Consider the following 25,106-nt stretch of genomic DNA (forward strand, 5'->3'; position numbering starts at 1 on the left):
GCCTATGACTAGCTGTGTGCTTTTTGTACTAAGAGTTTTGAAAATGTACACCTTACTTGTGAAAAAAGTACCAAAGCATATAAAACCCCATTTTTTATTTTTTATTACTAAATACTGATATTCATTTATTTAATATATTTGCCACAGTATCTTTGCATGTTATATCACAAGACATAAACGTCACACATCTCAGATTTTTCATCCACAAACTTAAATGCAAGCAAACAAAAACTCTTTTTCGCTGTGTTTATTGCAGCGGCTGGTGTGTGTGATGGTTTCAGTCACTAGTGCCGCCTTTCGGTTGAAGGCGTTACTGACCGATGAAAACATTGTGATGCGTTGCGCCACACACACTGCACAGTGAGTGTGTCTTTCTCCTTGCAAACTTACCATCCCGCGTTAGCGCAGCGGAGGAAACGACAGCTGCACAATATCTCTCACTAGATTAGAAGAGGAAAACAATGCAATAACTCCAGGTGCGCCGTGTTTACTTTGACATCTACTCAGAACAACGCTATATCATCTGTGGTGGAGCGGGACGGGACAGGTGCACGGGAAGCAGCGGTTCTTTAAATTAAAGAAGACGAGAGCACAGATCCGCTCCATTTTAAAGTTTAAAACCCCCATAAACACCGGGACGCTGCGACAATCGTCTTCTCCACTGGATTTCTGGCGTGTTTCCCTGCGCGTAAAAACGCACGAGCATCTGCAAATTCCAAGAGTGAATTCATTACAACATCACAAGCCGCGCGCGCGAACGCGAACGTTCACTGCAAACACAACGGCAAGAGCGTTTCTGCAGAAGTGCACTGATATTTTCCATCTTTCTATGTGACAACTCGTGATTGCATGCATCACCAGATGGCTCGATTGATTTAGATGATCACTGGCACTCGATCTAGCGTGGGAATCATAAGGAGAGGACGATGTTGATGAAGGAATACCGAATATGTATGCCACTAACTGTGGAAGAGGTAAGTGCACTAAGTTTATATTTAGCGATTGATCACTGTTATCGCATGATGAAATGTTGGGAATGTATAAAAAATACAGTTAATTCAACATATCCAGTGATTCATTGGTAAATTCACCCCCAATGACTTTTATTGTAGTTAATTTGCCTCCAAATGGCATTATCGTTTATTTGAAGGCAGTTTACACCAGTTTTTATTGTTTGCAACTTTTCCCTCTCTCCCGGAGAGACAGTGCAGAAATCCATAGTGAAATCCACTTGGTGGTGCTGTGGAACTTTCCATTCCCAACACTCTTTGGCCGGGATTGGAGTTGTTGTTGTTGCTCATTTAGTGTGGTTTTGACATTGTTTCAATGTACTTTTTAATTGGAAAACAAGATGATTAGGCTATACTTTGATAAACTGTTCATTACAGTCATTTGGATGGGTACGTTTTTATATATATATATATATATATATATATAACGAGTCATTTACACATAATGGACCTCTTTCAGACCAGTATCATTTATGAAATTGAAAAGCCTGCTGCTGATACAGACTGACATGGTCTTTTATTTTATAACGATTTACTCAATTTGGACTGCATTACATTGGTTTGTTGGGATCCACGGTAGCTGTATCCTTATGCAAACCTTAACATCATAACCAATAACGACTTGTATTTTTCTAGACAATCAATCAATTGGAAATAGGACTTTAGTAATGGCTGAAATTTACAAATTAAATCAAACTTGGAACTTTTAGTCTGTTAAAATTGAGGTATATTTATGCTAGTAAACTCTTAAAAGTTGACTAAATTAACTAATTGGCAGTAAAAAAGCAGAAACCTCCTGTTTCAGTAGGATATCAAATTTGATTTCATGGGGACTTTAGGTTTATATATGTAAACCTAAAGTCCCCATGAAATCAAATTTGATGTTTTTTGGCTTATTTGTTAGCTTTATAAGCTAGTTTTCTCCAAAACAATTACAAAGTTCGCATTCAGAAGATAAGCGTTCAAAATTTAGTCTATCACTTCCGCCAATATAGATCAATGATTTTGATGACATCACTCTGCACTTCAGCTTCTCATCAGATTTTTTTGTCCAATCAAATGCTCTCTAGAATCTGAAGCTCCGCCCCCTACACTATTAATAGATGCGCTGAAATCGGTCTCTTGTTCACATATTTACTGTTTTCTACATGGTGAATGGCACATAGTGCACTATATCGGGGATAGGGAACGATTCAGACAGTGTAAATATGCTTTCCGTTGGGGCGAATGAAGTCTGGTTTCACGTTAGTGTCCGCAGCGTGAACAGTGCTATATTTTAAAGCGATATGGAGATTAGGAGGAAACTGTGGCTTTACCGAGTGTAAAGGCTTTGCCAAATGTGATGTAAATGGAACGCTATTGGCTATTTTAAAAAAAGGGGAGGAGCTGTTCAACATGTCCCGCCCCATCTTCCTGTTTCAGTGGAAATTACATCAACACTGATTAATGCTGCACGTTTCAAGGCACTTCAGAGGGCCTTTAAATATACATATCCTGAAATATCCATTTTCCCAGTCATTTCATTTCAGTGGCAAAAAGTGTCACAATTTACCTGAATTTGTTTAGGGGATAGAAAATATCATTAGCTCAGTACAAAATGAAAAGTCTCCACTGTGAAAAGGAAATGTGTGTGTGTGTGTGTGTGTGTGTGTGTGTGTGTGTGTGTGTGTGTTAGTTATGTAAGGTAAGTGTTCTGATCATAATGTCTTCATCATGGGAAAATATTACAAGTTTCATCTCAATGATTGTAATGTGATCTAAGCATTGTAGAACTAATATCAAGACAATTTCTGTTCGCACTATGGCACCAATATAGTAGCAGATGCTTATGCGCATAAATCTGCATCTCAAATGTACTGACTGAATGTAACTGTAATTGAATGGAATAGATTTTTTTGAGCAGAGAATATCAGATCTATCTGCGCTGTTTGTGGCTTTGTGCTTTTGCAGCCCATCTGCTGACTGACACCACAGATGTGTTTTGAGTTCAAGGAAGCGGCATGTTAAACTGCATCATCATTAATATCGGCGCTTAATCAATTGAGGTCCTTTTGCACACTGTAAACAGAGTAAGCTAAACTCCAAATTATTTCCCTGAGGGAGAGGTATAAAAGACCATTTTAAAACAATTAGCTTTTTTATGATGTGTTTGTGTACATGTGTGTGTTTTAATAAGAGGGAAAAGCCATCTGCAAGCGTTATGGATGATTGATTTACCTGGCAACGGCTGAGACTTCTAGTTAAAATCTGTTTGATCAATTAAAGGTCTCTTTAGGGGTTACTGAGCCGAGAGCATGATTACAGGTCGAATGACTGTTAGCCTACCTACATCATCCCATTTTCTTGGCTCTTGGAAACAAGTGTGACTCTAACTTTTGTTGATACCCTCTATGTATGCAATGCATGCAAAGAGCGAACATTTAGAGGTCCTTGAGTTTGCACATTCTTGAGCGATAAAAACCTCTAAGTCAGACTTGATTAATTATTGATATATAATCATTTGTGGTGGGATGCTGGTAAAATGACTTGCATGAGTGAAGTGATAAAATGTGAGCGATTCTCCTGAGAATTCCAGTGTTGAATTTTATCATCCTAGCTGATATGATTTCTTTTTTCATATACTTAACAGATTCAGCATTCCTCAAAATGAATAAAAACAGTCAAATGCACACTCAGAATATTACACAAACCTGCAGTAATTAAAGATGTTAAATAACACAAATGGACTTTATGTATTTAATCTCACATTATTTATCAATGTCTGTCTTACATTTACACTTAGCCTATGCATTTGGCAGATGCTTTTATCCAAAGTGACTTGCATTGCATTTCAAGGTACACATTTTCATTCTTACCAGTTCTGGCTTTCCCTGGGAATCAAACCCATTGCAAGCACCAACGCTCTACTGTTTGAGCTACAGGAAAGTCTTTGATGCTGACCTTCAATAATCCAATTCAGCCACAAGCAAAAATTATTTTAGTAACCTATTAGGCCTATACTTTCCCTAAAAAAGTAACCAAGAGACTTTCTTAGGGAGTTATGCAATATTGTAATGCACCACTTTTAAAAGTAACTTTCCCCAACACTGGGTATTTATAGTTGAAGTACAGACAAATTTTCACATTTAAGCATTTTCATAGTTGTTTTACCACCGATTTAGGGTACTTTTACACGACAACGATACACTTGAAACGGAGAAGTTTTTCCTTTGAGTTTTCCGTGTACAGACGACACCATTGTCAAAACGATCCCCATTCACACGGATCCACGAAAACGCCTAAAATGCTGTATTCTGCTGCCAGGCCAGTAGATGGCGATGATACACTATAGACTGAACACGAAATACGCATGTGCATGACGACATCGTCTTCAGAGGTTTGCGTTTTTGTTTTTGCCGTTGTCGTGTAAATGAACGGGCAAAACGCAGACAAAGCTTTACGTTTTTAGTTGAAAACGGTGTCGTGTTAACAGCCCCTTAGTTCACAAATAACTGACAGTCATGACGTACTGTAAATGTGATTTTCATCTACAATAAAATGTGTCATTTGTAAATTTCTTTTCATGCTATCAATTAAAATTGAAAATGAAACGATTACTTTTCTTCAAAAAGTAGCCTATGAAGTGTGAGGAAACTTGAACATAGGAAACCATTTTAATCTCATTGCTGATTAGGAGAATACATATAGGATATTAAAGAGATCTCATTTGATTTGACTTTCACACAGTGATAGTTGTTGCTCTTAAATATTTATAAAATATAGACTAATAGTGGCATTTGTGTTGCGTGCCAGTTATGTTTAATGGTAACTGCATAAACTGTTGAACCTCAACTGTGAAATAAAAATAGTAACATCTTAATTGGGTGAGAAATTGAGCCGTGACCAGCTGAAGCCCAGGATCTTTCACAGGTGAAAGCAAACACATTTTCTTTGCATTAATTGGACATTTTCAGCTGAAACTCAAGGCCGTCTTGATAATGGATTGTAATGACTTTCACCAGAGACCCTGTACAGATGAATCTTCACTTATCTAGGGCATAAAGGAACTTGGAAGATTTTACGTTACTTGGAAAAAGGTTGTCTAGTATGTTGTATCTTTGTTCATGTGGTTTGAAAGCATGTACTCTACTCAAGGGGAGGCATGTGATTTTTCGCTTTAAGTCAGCATGCAATAAAAATCAACCTATCTATAAATGCATATTACTGATCTTATTGTGACCTAATCATCCATGCACATGTTTATTTTTTTTGACGATGGTACTCTTATTTGTCAGATTTTCCTGTGAAAATGACTTTCTCGGGTGACGGATGCAGGACTTCTCCAATCATTTTGCATGCTTAAAGTCTCCCTGTAGTCAAAATTTTAGCCCTTAAAACTAATCTTTGATCACCAAAATGACATATTTAAATGTTTAATGCCTTAAAATAGCTTGAATGTAACTCTACACCCTTGCCTCATTTAGTATATGAGGTTCTATGAATATGCAAATTAGCCCCGCCTCCACTCACTCGCACCAGCTCAGAGATCCACTGGTTGATGATCACATGTTGATCTGATTGGTTACAAGGTAGTTTGTGACGTCAGAAACACTAGCGACTTCAACCTGTGTTTTTGAGACTGTCTTTGGTTCACTGCAGTTTTAAGCAGAAAATACTCAGCAATGGTGTCGACTCACTGCAAGTTCACATTCAGACCTGCCTCTATCCAATCAACAACTGATGCATAGAATCAAGTCCCCAACCTTCTCTTACAATTTATAGTAACTTTAAAGCTACAGTATGTAAGATTTAAATATCCAGTCACTTGCACAGTGTGAGATATTTCCTGCAGTTGTGTACTTACAATATCCCAAAAGTTCCCAAAGATTTTTAATTTCAGAGAAATTGCAATTTTAAATAATGTCTCGTCCCTGTCCCACTTGTTGCCTGTCAATGACGTAATATCAGCGTTATTCCTGGTTTCTGCTCGCACTGCCATAGTAACCATGGCGACAGACGTGGACAACTGTGTTACGTCTAGCGGCACACTCACGCTGTTGTTGTTTGATTCAAACATTATGGACCATGGCAAGCAGACTTCAGGACAAAAGGAGAACTAAAACGAGGATCAATATCAGCGTGGCGTTTTCGAGATGCCGAGAGCTAGCGTCCGTGACTAACTTCGACTTGACAGACACGCGCAAATGTACATAAAACTAATCAATGTTAAATAGCTCAACATGATAAAATGTTAGAATATGATCTATATGTTATTCTAATGTTGATCTAGCTTACTGCTAGTCTCATAAAGACAAACTAACACATAGAATAACATTATAACTCAAATGCAGTTTAGTGTGAAAGTGTAGACCAAGTGAAACAGCGCTGCGTTATCTCACAAGTTTCATGCGTCTAATAAACTGACCTGTGTGAGTATTATTCAGCACTTGCGGGTAAGTTAGTTCAGTAGAATTAATTCTTACTCTTAAGTCCTTATTCCTTTATATCCGCGGGACTCGTGTGTGGCGCTGATATCTGTCTCTTATTAGCACTCGCGTCGCTTCGTTCCTTAGTCATGTTAAAAACATCAACGTATTCACTCATCCATAAACATTATTAGATCCTTCGGCATACCGACAAGTTCCGTAATTCCGCTTATGCGTCATCAACCGACGCCTGTGTTATTGTAAGAGGTTAGCGACCCCTAGCGGCGAATTTTTTTTTACATATTGTAGCTTTGAAAGCCTCCATAGATATATAATTATTTGAGAAGGCAAAATGGGACATGGTGTCTTCATCTGTATTTACTTGAAATACTTGAGGACCCAATTAATTTAAAATTAGTTTGTGGGTTTTAGTTCATGTGTGTTAAGTAAATCTGCTAGTGTTCTCCTGGAAATGTACAAAATTCTCTTAGGAAAACAGAGCAAAATATTGAATGTTACTCATCCTGCACTGCCTTTTTTTCTTCTTCAAATGCTTTATTTACACACTCAAATTTTTCGAAATCATTGTGACTTTTTTTTCTTCAGTGGAACACTAAAGGAGAAATTGATTCATGTATCTGATCAAAATAAAGCCACACAGGTTGGGAACGTCATGACAGAGGAAATATGGATTTATTTTGGTGGTGAGGGTGGGCAACAAACATCACCATGCCCTGTCAGCACCATCCTCCATTTCTGCAGCATCGTCTTTTATTTGAGCACTTATTCTTGGCCACAAGCTTCTGGCTGTCAGTGTCTGAAGCAGTGATGACTGGAGGGTTGTGTTGCTTCCTCCGTTACTCAGATTCCTTATGCAACCATTAGAAAGAAATCTTCTGAGCTCCATTGCTAGTCACCAGCATACGTTGTGTTGGATACCAGCAGAGGATACTGGTGCCACCAATATGCTAACAGTGTTTAAAAAAAAAAAGGTGCCGGCCACCACCAGCATTTTTGATAATTTTCACAAAAATTTCATGGCCAACAGAATATTTTGTTGAATGAATATCTGAACATGCAATATATCATTAGAAAGAACAGAAAAAAGTCCTATATTGTTAAACCAACATGGTTTACGCAACATATCTGTGCTACAAAGTCACTACGGTTTTGGGCAACAGTCGTGAATAGCCATTTCTTCAATGATGCTTTGCATAATAGTAGTTTAGCAGCGAGGTACATAGTTGTATGGAAAACAGACCCTTGCTCGACTCTTCTCAAACAACACAACACTTGATTATACGACAAGACTAAAAGTATCTGTGGTTTGCATCGTCAGTTTTCATGGTGCTCGTTATATTTGCTTGAATAAACTAATGCATTGTGCTTGGGGACTCATTTTATAAGTGTATTTTTTCCCTTCAATTAAAATTACCGTAAATTTAATTTACGGTAAATTATTTCTTTTTTTTAAGTAAATGTTCCATCTAAGAGATGGAGAAATGCATTGATAACTTTGTAGTATAATTTAATATTTATTTTTAAAAAAGTGAATGGTGATTGACTGGGAAAAACTGTTATGATGCTAGGGTGTTGCTAAGGCGTGCTCAATAGCATTCATGCTTGCTTGCTATAGGTCATTACTTGTGTGTTCTGAGTGTTTGTTTACTGGCCCAAGTCAAAAGAACCCATCCCAAAGTCTTTCCAGTCACTCTATATGGCTCATTTCCAATCTTTATTCTTTAAATCTGAGGTAAGATCCACAAATATATGTTAGGAGGTTTGCAAAAGTTAATTACATTCACCAATAAATAAAATGAGATCTGCCAATTAACACAAAATGTCACAAACACAACTCTGCCTGGCACTGATTTGTGAATCACTGCATACATTTGTGGATTTTGAAGCATTTCTGGTGGTGAGATGTGCACACAGTTCCACGAATAGGTGGACTCCACCCACCGTCTACCCGAGCCAATTAAATAACAGACTGCACTGATTAATCGTAGCACGTTCTTTCTCCAACCAATCACGTTTGATCAGTTTTGTTGAATTCTAGGATATATTTGGGGATCTCATTCTGTTTATTTGTAAATTTAAATTTTGTGAATCTATACATTTTTATCTGTGTTTCGTAAACATTTCTAATCCTATATATCTATTAAAATATTTATATTGCATGCACTTCTTAAAGCTCTGGTCATAATCAGACCTTTTTGTGTTCAGGTTCTTTTCATTTGAAACGTATTTTCCAACATGTTATTTTTATTTTGGTTCTTTTGTAACATATCACGGCTTCAGCTCACAGTAAATTTATTCTAAATAGTTTTAGAAGCTCATGGGTCGAGCTGGAAACATCTAAAGTGTTTACTTTGATCTAAACCCGTTACTGCAGGCTTTCAGCAGTGTTTCAAAGAAGACCGAGACCTGACAAAACCTGACACGCTTTCTGTACTCACTGTGAAGACATGCACACAGCTACATGTAATGGACTGCTCATGTCAAATGTAAGAGGATGGACTGAAAGGGTTAGATGGCTCCTCTGATACTTATTTTCCCCCTGTTCATGGCTTGTCCAAAATCTGTGACAAAATGGCAACTGTGGTTGCCAGAACTTTACAGTAAAAAATATATATACTGCAGCAACATTTTAAGTTTTACAGACTGAAGCTAGCCTGGCAAGCCAGACCTACATCAAGATGTTGGGTCTGGCAACTCACCATAGTCACGGCTCAATCCGAGGGGCGGGATAAACGGCTGTCTTTCAAATTCCCTCTGCACGCAATAGGACAGCGCTTCAACCAACCAGAGCGTTTTCCCAACAGCGGAGCTAGTAGATTAAACTTTTGCCGTATCTGGTCAGCAAAACTACGAACACATTTTTTTAAAGAATGACTTAAGTGCCGTTCTTTGTTCTTTTCTCAAAGAAAAGCTTAACTCCAGGTCCTCCAGAGTCGCGGACAAAGCCGATTCGAAAGACCGCTGTTCGTCATCAGCCATTCTTTGTTTTCAAGCAGCAGGGAATTCACGCGGAACCGTCACAACTCTGTCGTCATTATCTTAAGCCCGCCCACCGACTCTATACACGATTTGATTGGCCTGACCAGAGTTTGGTTTTTCCAGCTCAAAAGGCAATGGAGAGTTGCTAGACTACACTGGCATAAGCTGGAGAAAAATCCTGTAATGTTTTCCTTAAAAACCTTAATTTCTCTTGGTCTGAAGAAAGAAAGTAGATGGATCTTGGATGGCCTGGTGGTTGGTAAATAATCAGGGATTTTGGATGAACTATTCCTTTAATAAATTGTGTTTTTGTTTTTTATTTTTTTTTAATTGGGGCATTTGCTTCTTATTAGAAATAAGAGCATCAGGAAAGTATTGAGAGATGGGGGTAATGGGGATTGAGGAAATGACACCATGGAAATTAAATCACCATGGATTAATGTCACTGACCATTGCATTTCACTTCTGATGAACTGATTTGACCTTTTTACCTAACTATATCAGATACTACTCCCGAGGAAGATCATGTTTATATAATTTTTTTCTTTTGAACTGGCTGTGGCCCTTGAGCCTGCAGTAAATTGAAGGTCAGAGAGGTAGATAGCTGGCTTTTGTTGTATTATGAAAGAGCTCCTGCAGACCTTAATGTTGAGGCTTTTTCGAGGTCCCACAAACCTAGCTGGTGAGCACATGGCTAATGGATCAGATCGCAGCCCAGCGTTTCATGTTCGTCCCCATACGTCACGTTCTTTTAACAGTAAAGTTTCCATCGGTTGGCCAACTCCTGGCAGCCGAGATAATTTCTCAGTGGCTCCCTGTGAGAAGTATTTGACCCTAAAGCCCGTTTGAGGTCTGCTCACTGGCACCCTGACAGGAGCACAAAGGTTACAGATGAAAGGGAGGAACGTTAGTGGTGGTGCAAAGGTAAATATAGCCTGTCGCTCAGGGCATGTTGAGAAGAAAGCGTATGGACAATCCCTGATGCTTAAAACACGATTGTACTTCAACAACATTCATCTGAATTTATAGTTTTCTGACAACACCAAAGACGGCAAGACGGGCAGATGATCATGTACTGTGTTTTATACAGAGCATAAAAACATCCTCATGTCGTATGACATGTAGATTTTAGACATTTAGTAATAAAAGGTTGTCTACCTGCCAATATGGCATATTTCATAATTCAACATGTTTCAGTCAATTTCCCACATTTTAGTTTGGCAATACTTCAAATAGTAAAATGTGTAGGCCTACAAGTTTATATAACAATAACATGTCAACTAATGTAAGTAAGAATAAATGACTTGCTTAGAAATCCCAGACAGCAACATAGTGTCCTCCCAGATCCGGGCCACATCTGGTACCTGTGGATTCAACGTGTGCCAGATGTTGGCCGGATCTGGGCCAACACTATGTTGCTGTCTGGGATGATGTCCTCAGCTGTATCTGAGTAAAATTAAAGGCTTATTCCTCACTTCGTCGTCTTCCAAACTCGACGAGAAGTAGATGAAACTGACGAAGCTTGATGCTTTGTTTATCGAGGTGGTTGGTGGTGTTTACTGGTTTGTGTGGGTCTCACATGGACGATTACTGTATGAATAGCTTATCATTAATAAAGATAATGAACTCAGACGGGAAAGAGTGTACCTGTCATTGGTTTCATACAGATTACATAAATTGAGTATTTGTTTTCGACTTACTTCATTTAAAGTCCCCCTGTAGTCAATCATTTCATCCCTTAAAACTCATATTTGATCACCAAAATTACATATTTAAAATTTTTTTCCTTGGAAAAAAATGTCCTCATGCCTTAAAATAGCTTGAATGTAACTCTACACCCTTGCCTCATTTAGTATACGCGGTTCTATGAATATGCAAATGAGCCCCGCCTCCACTCACTCACTCAGCTCAGAGATCCACTGGTTGACGATCACACGTTGATCTGATTGGTTACAAGGAGGTTTGTGACGTCAGAAACACCAGCGATTTCAAACCGTGTTTTTGAGACTGTCTTTGGTTCACTGCAGTTTTAAGGAGAAAATACTCAGCAATGGTGTCGACTTATGAATTTGCACATGGTTTGTCTTAAAGCATATTAAAAACAGCACATAGACATATAAACAACATTAAAAACTTGATTTTCACCACAGGGGGACTTTAAAAGTAGACACCAGAGTTTCCAAAGACATGTCTGTGTGGCAAGTATTCACTGAGTTTCAGTTCATTTTTGTGACTTGTTTCATAAAGAAGTTCGCAGAGACTGAGACTGCAGAAAGCACGCCCTGTTTGTTTTCTGTATTTTACAAAAGCACAAAGTTTTGTAGTTGTGAGTGTACACAAATAAATGTAGACCCCTGACCCTTTGTAATGATGTATTGCTTGTTTCTGTAGGACAAAAAACGTGAGAATTTTTTATTCTTTTCGCCGTAATCAGGATACATTTTTATTCTGGCTCACTTTCAATGTTCCCAATTTTAAGACCTTATTCACCTTTGATCGCTGCACGTATCCAGATATATTGACGGCGTCTGTGAACTCACATTTCCCAAGAAGATTCCTTCACCATCTGCCATAGATTCAGATTCACGTCACAGACTAGAGCTGGAGCTGAGATTGCAGCCTGAGGCGCAGACTGATTTTATGAGGTGTGAAGGATCGAGGGCCAAACTGATGTCATTGGCAGTGATAGAAAAGCACCATTGAGGGCTTGAAGATGATGCTTGTGTAAAGAATGGCACTGGTAATGAGGTGCTGTTTGTTTAATGGAGAAACGCCTACAGCACAGAATACAAAGCACTCGTATCACGTGAATGGTTTGCCACAAAACTCAAATTTCATAATGTAAATTCATAATGTAGTGGCGAAATATTTGAAGTGCTTGCATTTGGAGGTCATAGCAATGAAACAAAAGCCATGAAACATGCACGTATCTTTGTAGTATTTGATTGGAAAGGAGTCTCTGTCCTTGGCTATGTTCAGAATCGTGTACTACCTTACTACTTGCAATACTTCTGTTGTGTATGCAGTACATTTTCTGTATGGATGGAATTCATTTTCTGTTGTAATGACTTGCAACTTCTGCCGAATTGAGCAAAATACAAGATCGCACAATGCAATGCAGTCGACTTGACCTTTCATTTCCACTGTCATTATAAATTACAGCAAAAAAAATTCTTGTAACTGTTGACAGTCATGTTACATAAAAATTAAAAATGGAAAATTATTAATTTAGGACTCTATTAGGGCTGCAGCAACCAATCAATAATAATTGATAATGAAAATCGACAATGAATTATATTTTTTTTGTTGTGTATGTGCACAATCCACAGAAAACATCCGCACTTTACAGTACTGAACAAAACATTTCTATTGACAAAATGCATCTGAAATATAGTAGAGGAAACGGAGTAATCTGCGGTGGTAAAAGTGCATGACCCAAGTTGTCAGAAACATGAGAATGCTTTATATTAATCGCTTCGCACAAAAGCATATAGTGTAACGCAACTTGCCTTGAAGTATGTGTGTGCTGTTTAAAGTCAGCGTGAAATATTAAAGGGTAACATTAACATTAAAGGGACTATTGTAAAGGAGTATAAATGTAGTACTACTGTATGTTCATATGAGTGAATGTGTTCCTTCAACCTTGTATCAGTCAACATTTAGTCTTTTGTTTTTAACTTCTACTTTCAAATGGTATGCTATCAATTTCAATTAATCAATTGGTTTTTTGCACATAATGTATATTTATATATATATATATATATATTTAGTATGTTTTTCAGGACATTGGGCAGAATGTGTAATAAAAATGTTGTAAACAATAGATTAAAATGAACATTTATTTACATAGGCTTATAATTTTAGGTTTTTCGTCCGATTAATCAAACAAGTAATTGGCCGATTAATCGGTTTATCATAATCATAGTTACAGCCCTAGAATCGATGACTAGATGCCACTTGAGAAATTAAAAGTGAAGAAATTATTTTCTTCTCTTTCAGCTATAACTAGCCTATGTTGACTAAGTTTTTGCTTGTGAAATGCTACTTATTATTATCTCAAAAGTTCTATGATCATATTTCTGTCACTAACTATTAAAGGTTTTACCTTTTGAAGCCCTGCTAGCTGTCAAGACGTTCAAAAACATTGCCTGCTAACCGCAGAATATTTCAGCATTGCTTTGCATATTTCAAATCATACTCTGATGTAAATGAAGACTCCAGCTGACAGGATGGAGAAGTATATTCCTGTCTTTTACTCCCTTGTCTCTTGTCGCCTTTCACTGAAGCTGAACTCTGACGTGAAAATCTTTACCGGATTTTTGCGGAAATGCTGTCTAAGGACAGTGACTGTTTCTGAAACACGAAGCATAGCTTTTATGTGCTTGTATAAAGGTGTTTGGGAGCATGAGAGCTGAAGGTCATCACACAGTTTTAAGATGTTGGCTGTAGCTGGTGAGTCAGCCGGCACTCAATCGTTTGTGTTCTCCTACACAAGGCCAGGTAATGAAGTCATCCAATCAGGAAGCCCCCTGACTCCTGGACACGCTCATTAAATCAGAGCAGGCCTATCTGCTAGAGAGCTTGCCTTTGTGATTGCCTCTCTTGCCACCGCTTTAATGTGTTGATAAGAGTGGCCGACTCCCTTCAAGGGGATTCCTGGTCTCTGCCGGCTGATGCTACCATCATTCAGTGAGGCGGTTCCTGTTCTTGGTCAAGGCTTTAACTAGGACAAGCCTGATTAAGAGTACGTTTACATGACAACGGTACGCTTAAAACGGATACGTTTTTCCTTTGAGTTTTCCACGTACAGACGACACCATTGTCAAAACGATCCACATTCACACGAATCCATGAAAACGACTAAAAATGCTGTATTCTGCTGCCAGGCCAGTAGATGGCGATGATACACTATAGACTGAACACCTAATACGCATTTGCATGACGTCATCGTCTTCAGAGATTTGCGTTTTTATTGTTTACACGGAGACCGTATTCAAAAACTTGCACCACTTTGAAACCCCTTTCCAAAGTTTGGTTTTCAGGCACCCAAAACGCCATTGTCGTGTAAACGGATGGCAAAAACGCATAAAAAGTTTTACGTTTTTAGTCGAAATCGGTGTTGTGTAAACAGCCCCTCAGAAAGAGTCTCGTCAAATTAGAGGACACATATATTGTGGACAGCCATTCTCAAGGGGTTTGACATGGGCTTTGAGTTAGAGATGCGCTAATATAAAAAGTCTATAGTATAAAATAAAATAAAACCTGTTAACCCAGCAACAGTCTTGGGTAGTTGCTTCAAATATATTACGTTTACATTTAAATATACTAAACGTAATCAGTTTTAACACACTGCTTTTTGTAATGCATACAAAAACAAGTAATAAAAACTCAGTGAGTGTTTTAGCGCAATTTTCTGACGTCATGGGATCACAACACTAAGAGATAGTAAATCTTTTTATGTTGTGTGTTTTTTTTTTTTTTTGCGTTCCCGAGATTAGACCTTCCTTAACCTAATGCCGAAAACCCGAAGTCTCTAGGTGGTCTGGTTGAGGAGGAGATAGAAGTGCAAGATTGGTGCGCACAGACAGAACAGAAATCATGAGTTAACAATCGCAATTTTGTCCGGTGGAAAATTGCGCTAAAAAAAACGATTTGAATTGAAAATGGTTCTCCTCAGTTTTATACATCTAACATTAAGAACGGGTTGAAATAATATGCACTCTTATTTAATATAAAATATAAATAATGTATAATATTAATGGGTAGCATGTGTAGATAAATCCAAAAGTGATGCAGAATAAATAAGAACAAACTTATCTTTACAAACAAAGAACAATAATAAACACAACTGTAACAAAGTTCAAGTTCAGGGAAGAAGGATGCAGGAACCAGCGAAAGTTCAACATAACTTTAATTACAATATAAACATAAACCGCAAAACGAAAGTAAAGCAGCAGCCCCAAACGGACAAATGTAACATAAACTAAAACAAAACAATAAAATAAAATCCCACGCCTGGTTCTTTCTCGTCCTTCACTGTCATCGCTCCTTCTTTTATCCTTCCGGAGCTCCTCAGAGGGACTCGAGACCGGTGTTACTCGCAGTTGTTGCTTATTAACACTGAGGGCTTAAATACAAAAGATGTTAATCAAAGAAACATGGAACAGGTGAAACTAAATCAGAAACCATGGAAACAAACTACAAACTAGAACTCAGGCAAAACGGTAACAGGAAAAACCATGACAAAGAAACTAAAAAGAACATGACAATGTAACTACACAGAGCTACACAGAATACAACTAAATTAAATCTAAATTTAGCGCCTTTTACTTAAAACAAGTATAAATAAAATGCCAGTGGGGTAAAAAATAAAAAATAAAAATCTTAATCTAATTGGAAACAAGATTATTTTTCTTACCCCATTGGAATATAGTTTGCAAAATAAGAAAAAATGCACTTAAATTAGTTTTTCCCTTCAGGAAAAAGACTAAATACCTAATTTTTCTTATGTAGAAAATGCACCTTGATTATATTTTGACTGGAAACAAGACAAAAATACTAAGTAAGAAATACACAGACACATACATTGCACATATTTTCATAATGCAGACATGGCATGTCCTTTTATACAGGATCCTGTAGGTGAGGAGGCTGCTTTAATTCGTAAGGACTTACATTTACATCGGGAGACCTCTGGAAGTAGCCTAATAATTAGAATTTCCTTTAGGATTTCCAATGTGGTTGGATGCATGTTCCCATAATCGCTCCTTCTGAAAATGATTTTTGTATGGAGTGGAAGGATGCCAGATGGAGGGGTATCCGAGATATATGCCGTAATAACCATCACAGCTGTTAAATAAACACAAATTATTCACAATTTAGCTGGTCATCTTTATTTCCTGCAAATGCAAAAGCAACAGTTATTCTTTTTCCTGTTGGATTTAAATATTCTTCCAATAATTGGTGCAGGTCCTCCCCCCATTTTGCGAGCCTCTGCCTTCTTGATGTTGGCCGAGTAGAAAGTAAAATGTTAATTTCATTACCCTAATTAAGAAATGACACGGGTTGGATTAGAGAACATTCAATTATGTGAAAAGAGCATTAGACTATGTGGGAAATCATTGAAATAGACACTGAATGATATTTATTCAATGTCAATTGTTAGTAAAGTCATGTAGCCTACACCCATGAACCTTTGCTTATAGCTTTAGGCTACCTGAGTTAATTGTTTTTATACTTTTTTAGCTGCTGCCATGTTCTTCTTTTGCCCGTGGGATACCAGAAAAATGAATATTACTTTAATAACTTACCATTCTGCCAGTTTTCATCTCTGATATTATAACAGTGATTAAGAATTAAACTTGCGTATTGACTGGGAAGTATGCGGACGTCTTTTTGTCGGTTGCTGTTGCCATGGTGAATCGTAATTTCAGAGCTCCATTGATCATGGCTTCTCATAGTCGTGGTCCCAAAAACTCAGAGTTTCCCATCTCAGGGTAAATCAACTCAGAGTTTAAGTTTGAACTCCGAGTTGGTTGAACCTCCTTAATGAAACGGGGCCATGAACACATTCACTGTTAACAACACCGAACAATGGGGAACTAACAGGTGAGAACTAATCAGAAACCGTAGAAACGAATTACGAACTAGAACTCGGAGAAAACGGTAACACGGAAAACTATGACAAAGAAACTAAACCAAACAAGAAAGGATTTGACAACATGTTATAATTGTATATAATAATAATGATGATGATAATATACAAAATAATGTTTTAATATAAAAATATTTAAAATTCAATTATTTAATTTCGAAAACAACATTGGGTCTCATTCACTATCAAATCACGATTCGCCAAAAATTTCGTAAATAAAATGTATTGTAAATTTATGTCGGAACAACTTAAACTACACGTACGCAAAAAGCACTTACTCTGTACGGCCTTATAAACGTGTTAAGAAGTTGCATTAATTGTATTATTTAATCCATATCTAAAATTATATAATATAATATATTAATGAAAATGCATATATTTCAGAAAGGAGGTCCACCACAAGGGGGAAAGAGTCTTTGGCTTCAAACAAATTGAAAATGGAAACTTGTATTTCTCAAACTGTCCCATTTAGCCAAAAAAAATAATAAAAAAAAAATACTGAAACTTTACTGTCAGAAAATGTTTAGTAACAAATGACCATCAGCTTTCCGTAAGATAAATATCTGGGAAAGTTCTTCCAATTTTAAGTCCTTGTTTCTTTCTAAACCCATAAGAAAGAACACAAACGAAGATATCTAATCATACATCTGAGTCCATGTAACCAATCCAAGACTTCTGAAAAGACAATCACTTTTTATGATGAACCGATTTAATTTATGCTTTCCACATATAAACATTAATCAACATGCACACGAGTATCTTAAGCATCAAGCCTAATTCACATTTGAGCTTCCATTTATCACGTTTGATTACCATATTTGATTCATATGGATTGCTTTTATGTTGTCTTCGATGCACAGACTTTAAGGAGCGAATGTTCTAAATCTCTTCATTCGTGTTCCAAAGAAGAACAAAAGACTTATGGATTTGGAATGGGTAATGCCATACACAGAACAACCATTTACAGGATTTAGTCCAGCAAATAAATGTGCTTTTCATTCCCAGCTCTTTGCAGTGTACACAAGGCCTTTGTTTACTGACCCCAAATGGGTCATTAAAACGCATTACTGTCTCAGGCTAACTTCAGATGAAAAGACAGTTAATGGAAATGTGGTTTGTTTGTTTATTAGAGCGCTGTTTTTGACCTGAAGTCGCTCGCAGAGCTCCATCAGTCAGGTAGGCCTCTCAGCACACAAGGTCAAATAAGCACTTCATTTATTGCAGTTTTGTCAGTATTGGCAGAGCTTACCAGTGGACAAAAGCAGCAGATGTCCGAGCAGGCATGGTGCGGGTTGTGGTGACAACGCCATGCTGACAGCACCACCTGTGCGAGGCCTGTCCTTCAGGAGTCAGTGGGATTGTTGAGTCAGGCCTGAGCCATCAGTCCAACAGCTCAGATGGGGAGCGCCACGCCAAATACAACAGATGAGAGCTTTGCAAGCCTGGCGTTCACATGACTTCAATATCAGAATTCTGCTTCTCTTGGTAAGGGTGTGTTCACACTAGTTCTCTTGGTTCTCAATGATACATTTAGTCCTGGTTCACTGGTACACTAGCCGTGTTTTCATTACCCTTTAAATGTCGCAAAATACGCTCAATGGAAACACATTGCTTTGAAACGATATGTATTGTCAAAATTCATATCGAAATAAAGGTGAATTGAATTGATAAGGTTTTTTTTTTTAAATGCACAATTTCTACCTGACATAATATTTTAGAACTTGGCATAACTAGAAAAAATGTAAATTCATAAAATGTATAAAAATGGCCAAAGAGGTTTTAAGTCATTTATATGACTTTCCCAGATCTAGAAATCACGCTTTTATAATAGTAACAAAAAAATGTTGAAAAATTGTTGTTTATTTTAAAACGTATTGAGAACCCAGAGCCACCTGGTTCTAATTAAAATTAGTAGTATGTAAAGCAAGAGCACAGACGCCCAGCAACCTTCTGCCATTGAACAGGGCTGGTAGTCAGTCGATTGAAGTCAATACTGAGATGCACAGTTCAGACCAGAGCTGTTCAACACTTCATCTGTGATACGGCGGTGTGGTGTGATGATGTGTGACGAGGAGATAATTGAAATGGATTCATCAGTTGTTCAGAGGCCGTAACTCTGCTGACAGGCTACAGACATTCCTATCAGAGCTCTTGTCTCAGCCAAGGGTAGACGACACCGCCGCACAATCTGTGACCCGCAGCACCAATTCCTTTTCTTTCTGAAGTGTTGTTCACACTCAGATTTTTATTTTATTGGTTGGAGACCAAAAAAAGCATTCAAGTTTCATTCAAGGCTTTTCTTTTCTCTTTATTTGTATATGTGGCCTTGATTATTCAAATCAACATCTGACCGAGCATTGTTAAATGGGACGGTCTAGCCATAGCTTTAGTTTTTAAGGGGGGGTGAAATGCTCATTTTCACACAATCTCCTGTTAATCTTGAGTACCTATAGAGTAGTATTGCATCCTTCATATCTCAGAAAAGTCTTTAGTTTTATTATATTTATAAAAGAAAGATAGGCTGTACCGAGTCTTTCCAGAAAAAAACGAGCGGCTGGAGGCGGGCCGTGTGGGCGGAGCTAAAGCTGTGCTAACGCGCCGAGCTAACAACACACAGAGACATTTGTTCAACAGTTTTACTCACCGTCCAGTTCCAACGCACGACCGCGAACCTTTATCATTGCGACTGCTCGATCCTTAAGCATTAGACGATCTGCAAATCCGTCGATCTGGGCTTTGTTTATAAAACAATCATCGTCGAAATGCAGGGAACAACAGTCTTGCACAACTCCGTTTATGCTCAGGAAAACAAACTCCATCCACGGGTTCCTTAACGCTGGGTTCTTTGGGAATCTGTGCAGGGTTGTCTTGCCCTGGCAACCAAAAACACACTTCTTTGGTGACATTGACTTCCCAAAAGCCGGGCAGGGCGCTTTGATGGCGAACTGCTTTCACTCTCTTGCTCTGGTCTAAGAGTGCGTGCGCGCCCGCGATCTTACCGGAGAAGTGCCCTTAGGACCCATATAAGGAAATTCCGCCCTCTCTTACGTTAGACAGAGCCATACTCGAAAAAAACTTTCCGAAACTTGTGACAAACCGGAAGGAGTATTTTTGGAACAAAAATACTCCTTCAAACGTACAACTTAACTTTTGAAACTTTGTCCATGTTTAGCATGGGAATCCAACTCTTTAACTGTGTAAAAAACTCAGTATGCATGAAACAGCAATTCACCCCTCCTTTAAATTTTTTTTTTTTACATTTGTATTGTTAGTTATTTGAGCTGAAGTTGAAACCTAAATTACTCAATACTTATAATTCAAGGCTTGACATTAACTTTTTTAGCTGTGGCTAGTGGTTTTCCAAAGGGTTTATTTTTTTGTTTCATTTTCACTTGCCACAATTTTGACATCGATGCCATAGGGAAAAAACTGCCATATAGATATTTTTAATATTATATCATAATTTGGCAGCAGGTTTATTAGTCACCATTATACTGTTACACATTCTCAACTATTTACGTTCACTTAAAACATAACTGACTGTGTTTACATGATTACTCGCCAAGACCGGCATTTTGACGTTTTGTGTGTATCTGACAATAAGCAGTGAAAAATAAATCTATTTACAAAAGCACAAAATCTGCAGGAATGAGTGAAATTATGTACAACATGCAATCCCACACCGAAATTCAAGCCTTGTAACCAACGATATTCATCTGGAGCAAATGAAGCGAGTGAGTGAGGAGAGGCGGGTTTGTGTGTAACTCTCTGTCAGAGAGATGAGAGAGAGAGAAAGCGCTGCTGGTATCGTATATCTGTTCTGCGGAAAATTAGTAATGGAAGTGTTTCAGATATTTCAGTATCGGTTTTGAAAATTCGGCAATTCCTTTTTAAAAGACTACAATTAAAAAAAAAGAAAAAAGTATATAATTCAATCCGCAAAAGTGTCTGCGTTACACGCCACTGCTGAAATATACCCGCATTTGGCAGGTTGGTGGGTGTTAATGTCAAGCCCTGCTTGTATTTAAGTGCATTCCCTTATTTTGTCCCAAAAAAATCCAGTCGTCACTGGCACACAATGAAACTTGCGAAAGGCATCCATCTGGTGTACCCTTTATTGCCTGGGAAACGAAGGACGAATTTGTACACCGCATTCGAAGAAGCCTTCAAATTCGGACAGCCTTTGTCATTCTGCTGTGTCGCATTTAGCCTTCAAAAGAATGCAGCCTCTTAATTGGCTTTGGTGTAGAAACAATTTTCCCTCAGAAATTGCTAGTAAATTTCACAAACAATTACAAAGAACGGCAAGAACATAATTAATTAAATGTGAAGTTGTAAAACTTACTCCAATAATCTTCAAAAAGTATTTATTTGTATTTTTTTTACATTGTAAACTGTCACAGGTTACACAGATATTGTTATATTTTGGGCTAAAATGAACATTGATTTTCAGGAAGTGTATTGCAATAATGGCATTTGGGTCAGATCTTTTTCTTTGGTATTCCTTGAAAACATCTGAAAGAACATGCAATCGTTTGATATTAGGGTTTGACATGCAAGAGAAAGGCATTAATACAAACTGATGGTATTTTTTCCAAATCCATTTTATTTGCAGTATTTCTCAAATATATTAAAAGTTGTCATATTGCATGATACATGGATGCTATTTCAGTTTGTTCAAAACAGTATGCATCTAATTTTCTTTCTTAGTATTTTTCTTGTTTTCCAGTACAATTATCAAAACTTTCTTAAAACAAGATATGGTTACTTAAACAAAATGACATATATTAAGTCTTGTTTTCTGAAAAACATTATTTAAATTTAGTGAATATGCTTTAGAAAATCTGACAATGTGGTAAGAAAAATAATAATCTTGTTTTCCCTTTGAATTAAGTTTTTTCTTAATCCAACGGCAGATATCTTTTTCTTGTTTTAAACTTAAAGTCACTTAAATTGAATGTGTTTTTCAGAAAACAAGACCTAATATCTTATGGTATTTTGCTTCAAGTAAATGTATCTTGATTTAAGAATGCTTAGATATTTATACTGGAAAGCATGAGATTTAAGATAATGAGATTTAAGATAAAGACAACAATACCTTGATTATATAGGTTCACTTTTATAATGCATTTTCTCATAAAATAGTCCTGTAACAAATATAACAGCAATAGCATTTCACATTTCAATTTCATATCTCAGCATGAAACCATATGATGGATTCAGGTGTTCGCCTGCAACAAAAAGGTATTGCCTAAAATATACAACACTTAATTATTTCAAAATTGTTCTGCTTTAATGTTAAATGTTAAAAGTAAATGTCAAACACCCACACTCAAGCTCAGCGGTATCCTTCCAAGCCATATCAATGACACATTTTTTAAAGACATTCAGTCAGTCTGCCCACATGTGGTTCTCCGATAATAAACACAGCTCCCTGAAGAATACCAATTTAAGATGCTTTTCATCTTGATTTCTCTATTTAGCTGAAAGCATGTTTTATTTTTGCTTTTTCTGAAATGGAAGTGGTACATATAACCACCACCACAATGCTGGGTTATTATAGATGTTTGCAAGGGTGTTACTGCATGTGTGATTGTTGCTAGGGTATTGTGGTTGTTGCTAGGTGGTTGCTTACTGGCTTAAGTTATAAGTTTAGAAACTCTTTTTTGGCACGTTATAAAAAAAAATCATACTTCAGTAAGTCAAAATGATTACATTCTAAGTCAAACATTACAGCTTTTTATGTCATAATTTTGACTCGTCTCAATATTTTGAATCACCAAAATAAAATGAATGTAGTTGCTCAATCTGAACAGATTTTAACCATTGTAAATGGTTACAAAGAAAAACTGCGACTGTGATATGGCATCAAATTGCAACGGTTGTGATGTAACTCTATAAATATATAGTCTTATGCGCTGCATGTTTCAGAGTAAAGCACAGCACTGTTCATTTTCAGGTTCGATTCGCAGTAAATGCTACTCTGCAAGTGTTGTATGTGTGTTTGAGTCGCTTATAATTTGGATTTGGGAATGCAACAAGTGCCAATCATCTTCTAAAATTTGTAATGGGAATCTGTTGTCAACAAAGAGTAGCGTTAAGGTCTTCCTGCGGTTTTCTGCCAAAATAAAAGCTTAAAGTTTGAAAGCAAAGACATTAAGAAAACCATGCAAGTTTAATATTGTAGTTTTACTGATACTCTGTAAAATAAAAAGAATATAAAAATGGTTGTCAAATAATGCCTGCATTATTCACTCCAGCTACCCAATATCTGCTGACTGGCTCTGACTTTCAGCAACTAGCATTGACTCATCCAGACTGCATATTGGGGCAAAAATCTGAGCAAAAGTTGTGTAATGTAATCAAGCCTTCCCAGAGTATTAGCTGTTGATACTTGATATCAGCTTGTGTAATTAGAGTAATGATAAAAGTGCTATTTGCTGAGTAAAAACGATATTACGACTGCTTAATTCGATTGAATATGAAGTATAAAGTGGTAAATTGGTTTGGGTGGAGAGCTGAGCATCTAATGTTCAGTGATGCTTCAGTGTCACGCTGTATTTGTAAAGCTTCAGGGGAAGATTTGTCACTTAACAGCATCTACATTCACATTCTCTGCTCAGTAACACCACAAAATGACTGCTGGGATTAGTGTTGAGTGGCTAACAGAGCACACACAAAATTATTCTGTGATTGTTAACAGCCCCTAATATGTGTGTGCGTAATCAGTGTAAGACAAAGGGCTCATTGAAACTTGCACATTAACCAGCAACTTCTAAATTATCTGTTTTGATAATAATATATTTAGCTATTATGACAAAGAAAACTATGAGTGAAAAAAATTGGTTTAGTGGAATAACAATAAAAATGTGATTTTCCCAAAAACTGAAAAAATGACTTCTGTTATTGTATTTTCAAACAAGGCTGGATGGTCTGATTTAGTATCTTAGACTAACTTCTGATTATCATTGTATTCTTTAAAAGGAACCACCCATTTAGTCAGGGGGTGTTTGATTGACATGTAAAACAACCAACCACAGTTCGCTTTTTGTATTTGACATTTGGGGGTGGGTAAGTCTGAATAAATGACACCAATGTAATAAACCAGCGTATTGAAAATAATGGTGCAGCTGCAAAACTTGAATATATTTCAAAGATTCTATACCATGAGCTGCGCAAACTTTGGCAATTTGGCTTCGTGTGTCACACAAACTGTACAAAACGATGGACAGTGTGTCTCCACACCCTTCCGCTGTAGAGAAATTAAGACAAAATATTTGCCGATTACGCAGTTCACAGCCGCGGTATCAAGGTCCCGCACATACTCGCGCTCCCGCAGACTTAATCGCAAGAACAGCTGTTAATCATGACGTTACACCTTGTTTTTATAACATCAAGTTACTAACTAACACCAAACTTATTGGAAAGATGTACCTCTGCGTGAAAAGAACTAATTAAAATGACAAAAAAAATATCTTTGGAGAAAAATTATTTGAAGTGCATTTGGATTTTTTTAGTTTGGCTCACATTCCATTCGATTACATGGAGAGGGTGGGGCTTTTGAGCTATACTGCAGCCAGCCACTAGGGGGTGATCAGTTTTTTGGCTCCACTTTTCAGGACGTGTGCGGCACACTTGGTGTATCATCATAAGCAGATAGACACTGGTATGTATGGAAGCTTGTTTCTGCCACAGAATATGTGACTTTTTATCTCACAATTCTGACTTTTTCTCAGACTGCGTAATGTAAACTTGCAATTGCGAGTTATATAGTCAGAATTGCGAGATATAAACTTGCAATTGCGTGTTTTATAGTCAGAATTGAGAGATATAAACTGCAATTGCGGGTTATATAGTCAGAATTGCGAGATATAATAGATTCATGGTCTAAAGCTCAGGGCACAAGTGCACTTAGGGCATGTCCGAATCCACTTTTGCTAGTTTAACAACGGGAAAAATGGTCGGTGCGCGTGGTCTAAAAGGGTTGTCCCTATTCTCGCGCCATAGACTTTAGACCAGGTTTCAGTTGGTCAATGG

General features: G+C 37.4%; 1 protein-coding gene across 1 annotated transcript in view; it reads left to right on the plus strand.

The window, feature by feature from the left end:
- The first annotated feature begins 331 nt into the window (after positions 1 to 331).
- The window catches only part of pitpnc1a (phosphatidylinositol transfer protein cytoplasmic 1a), a 101,023-nt gene continuing 76,248 nt past the window's right edge, over positions 332 to 25,106 (plus strand). The window contains exon 1 of the mRNA XM_081362986.1: positions 332 to 974. Within this exon, the coding sequence (XP_081219112.1) occupies positions 927 to 974 (48 nt within the window). The 5' untranslated portion in view covers positions 332 to 926. The remainder of the gene's footprint in view (positions 975 to 25,106) is intronic.

The sequence above is a fragment of the Scardinius erythrophthalmus genome (genome assembly GCF_964197995.2).
Source record: "Scardinius erythrophthalmus genome assembly, chromosome: 1".
NCBI lineage: Eukaryota > Metazoa > Chordata > Actinopteri > Cypriniformes > Leuciscidae > Scardinius > Scardinius erythrophthalmus.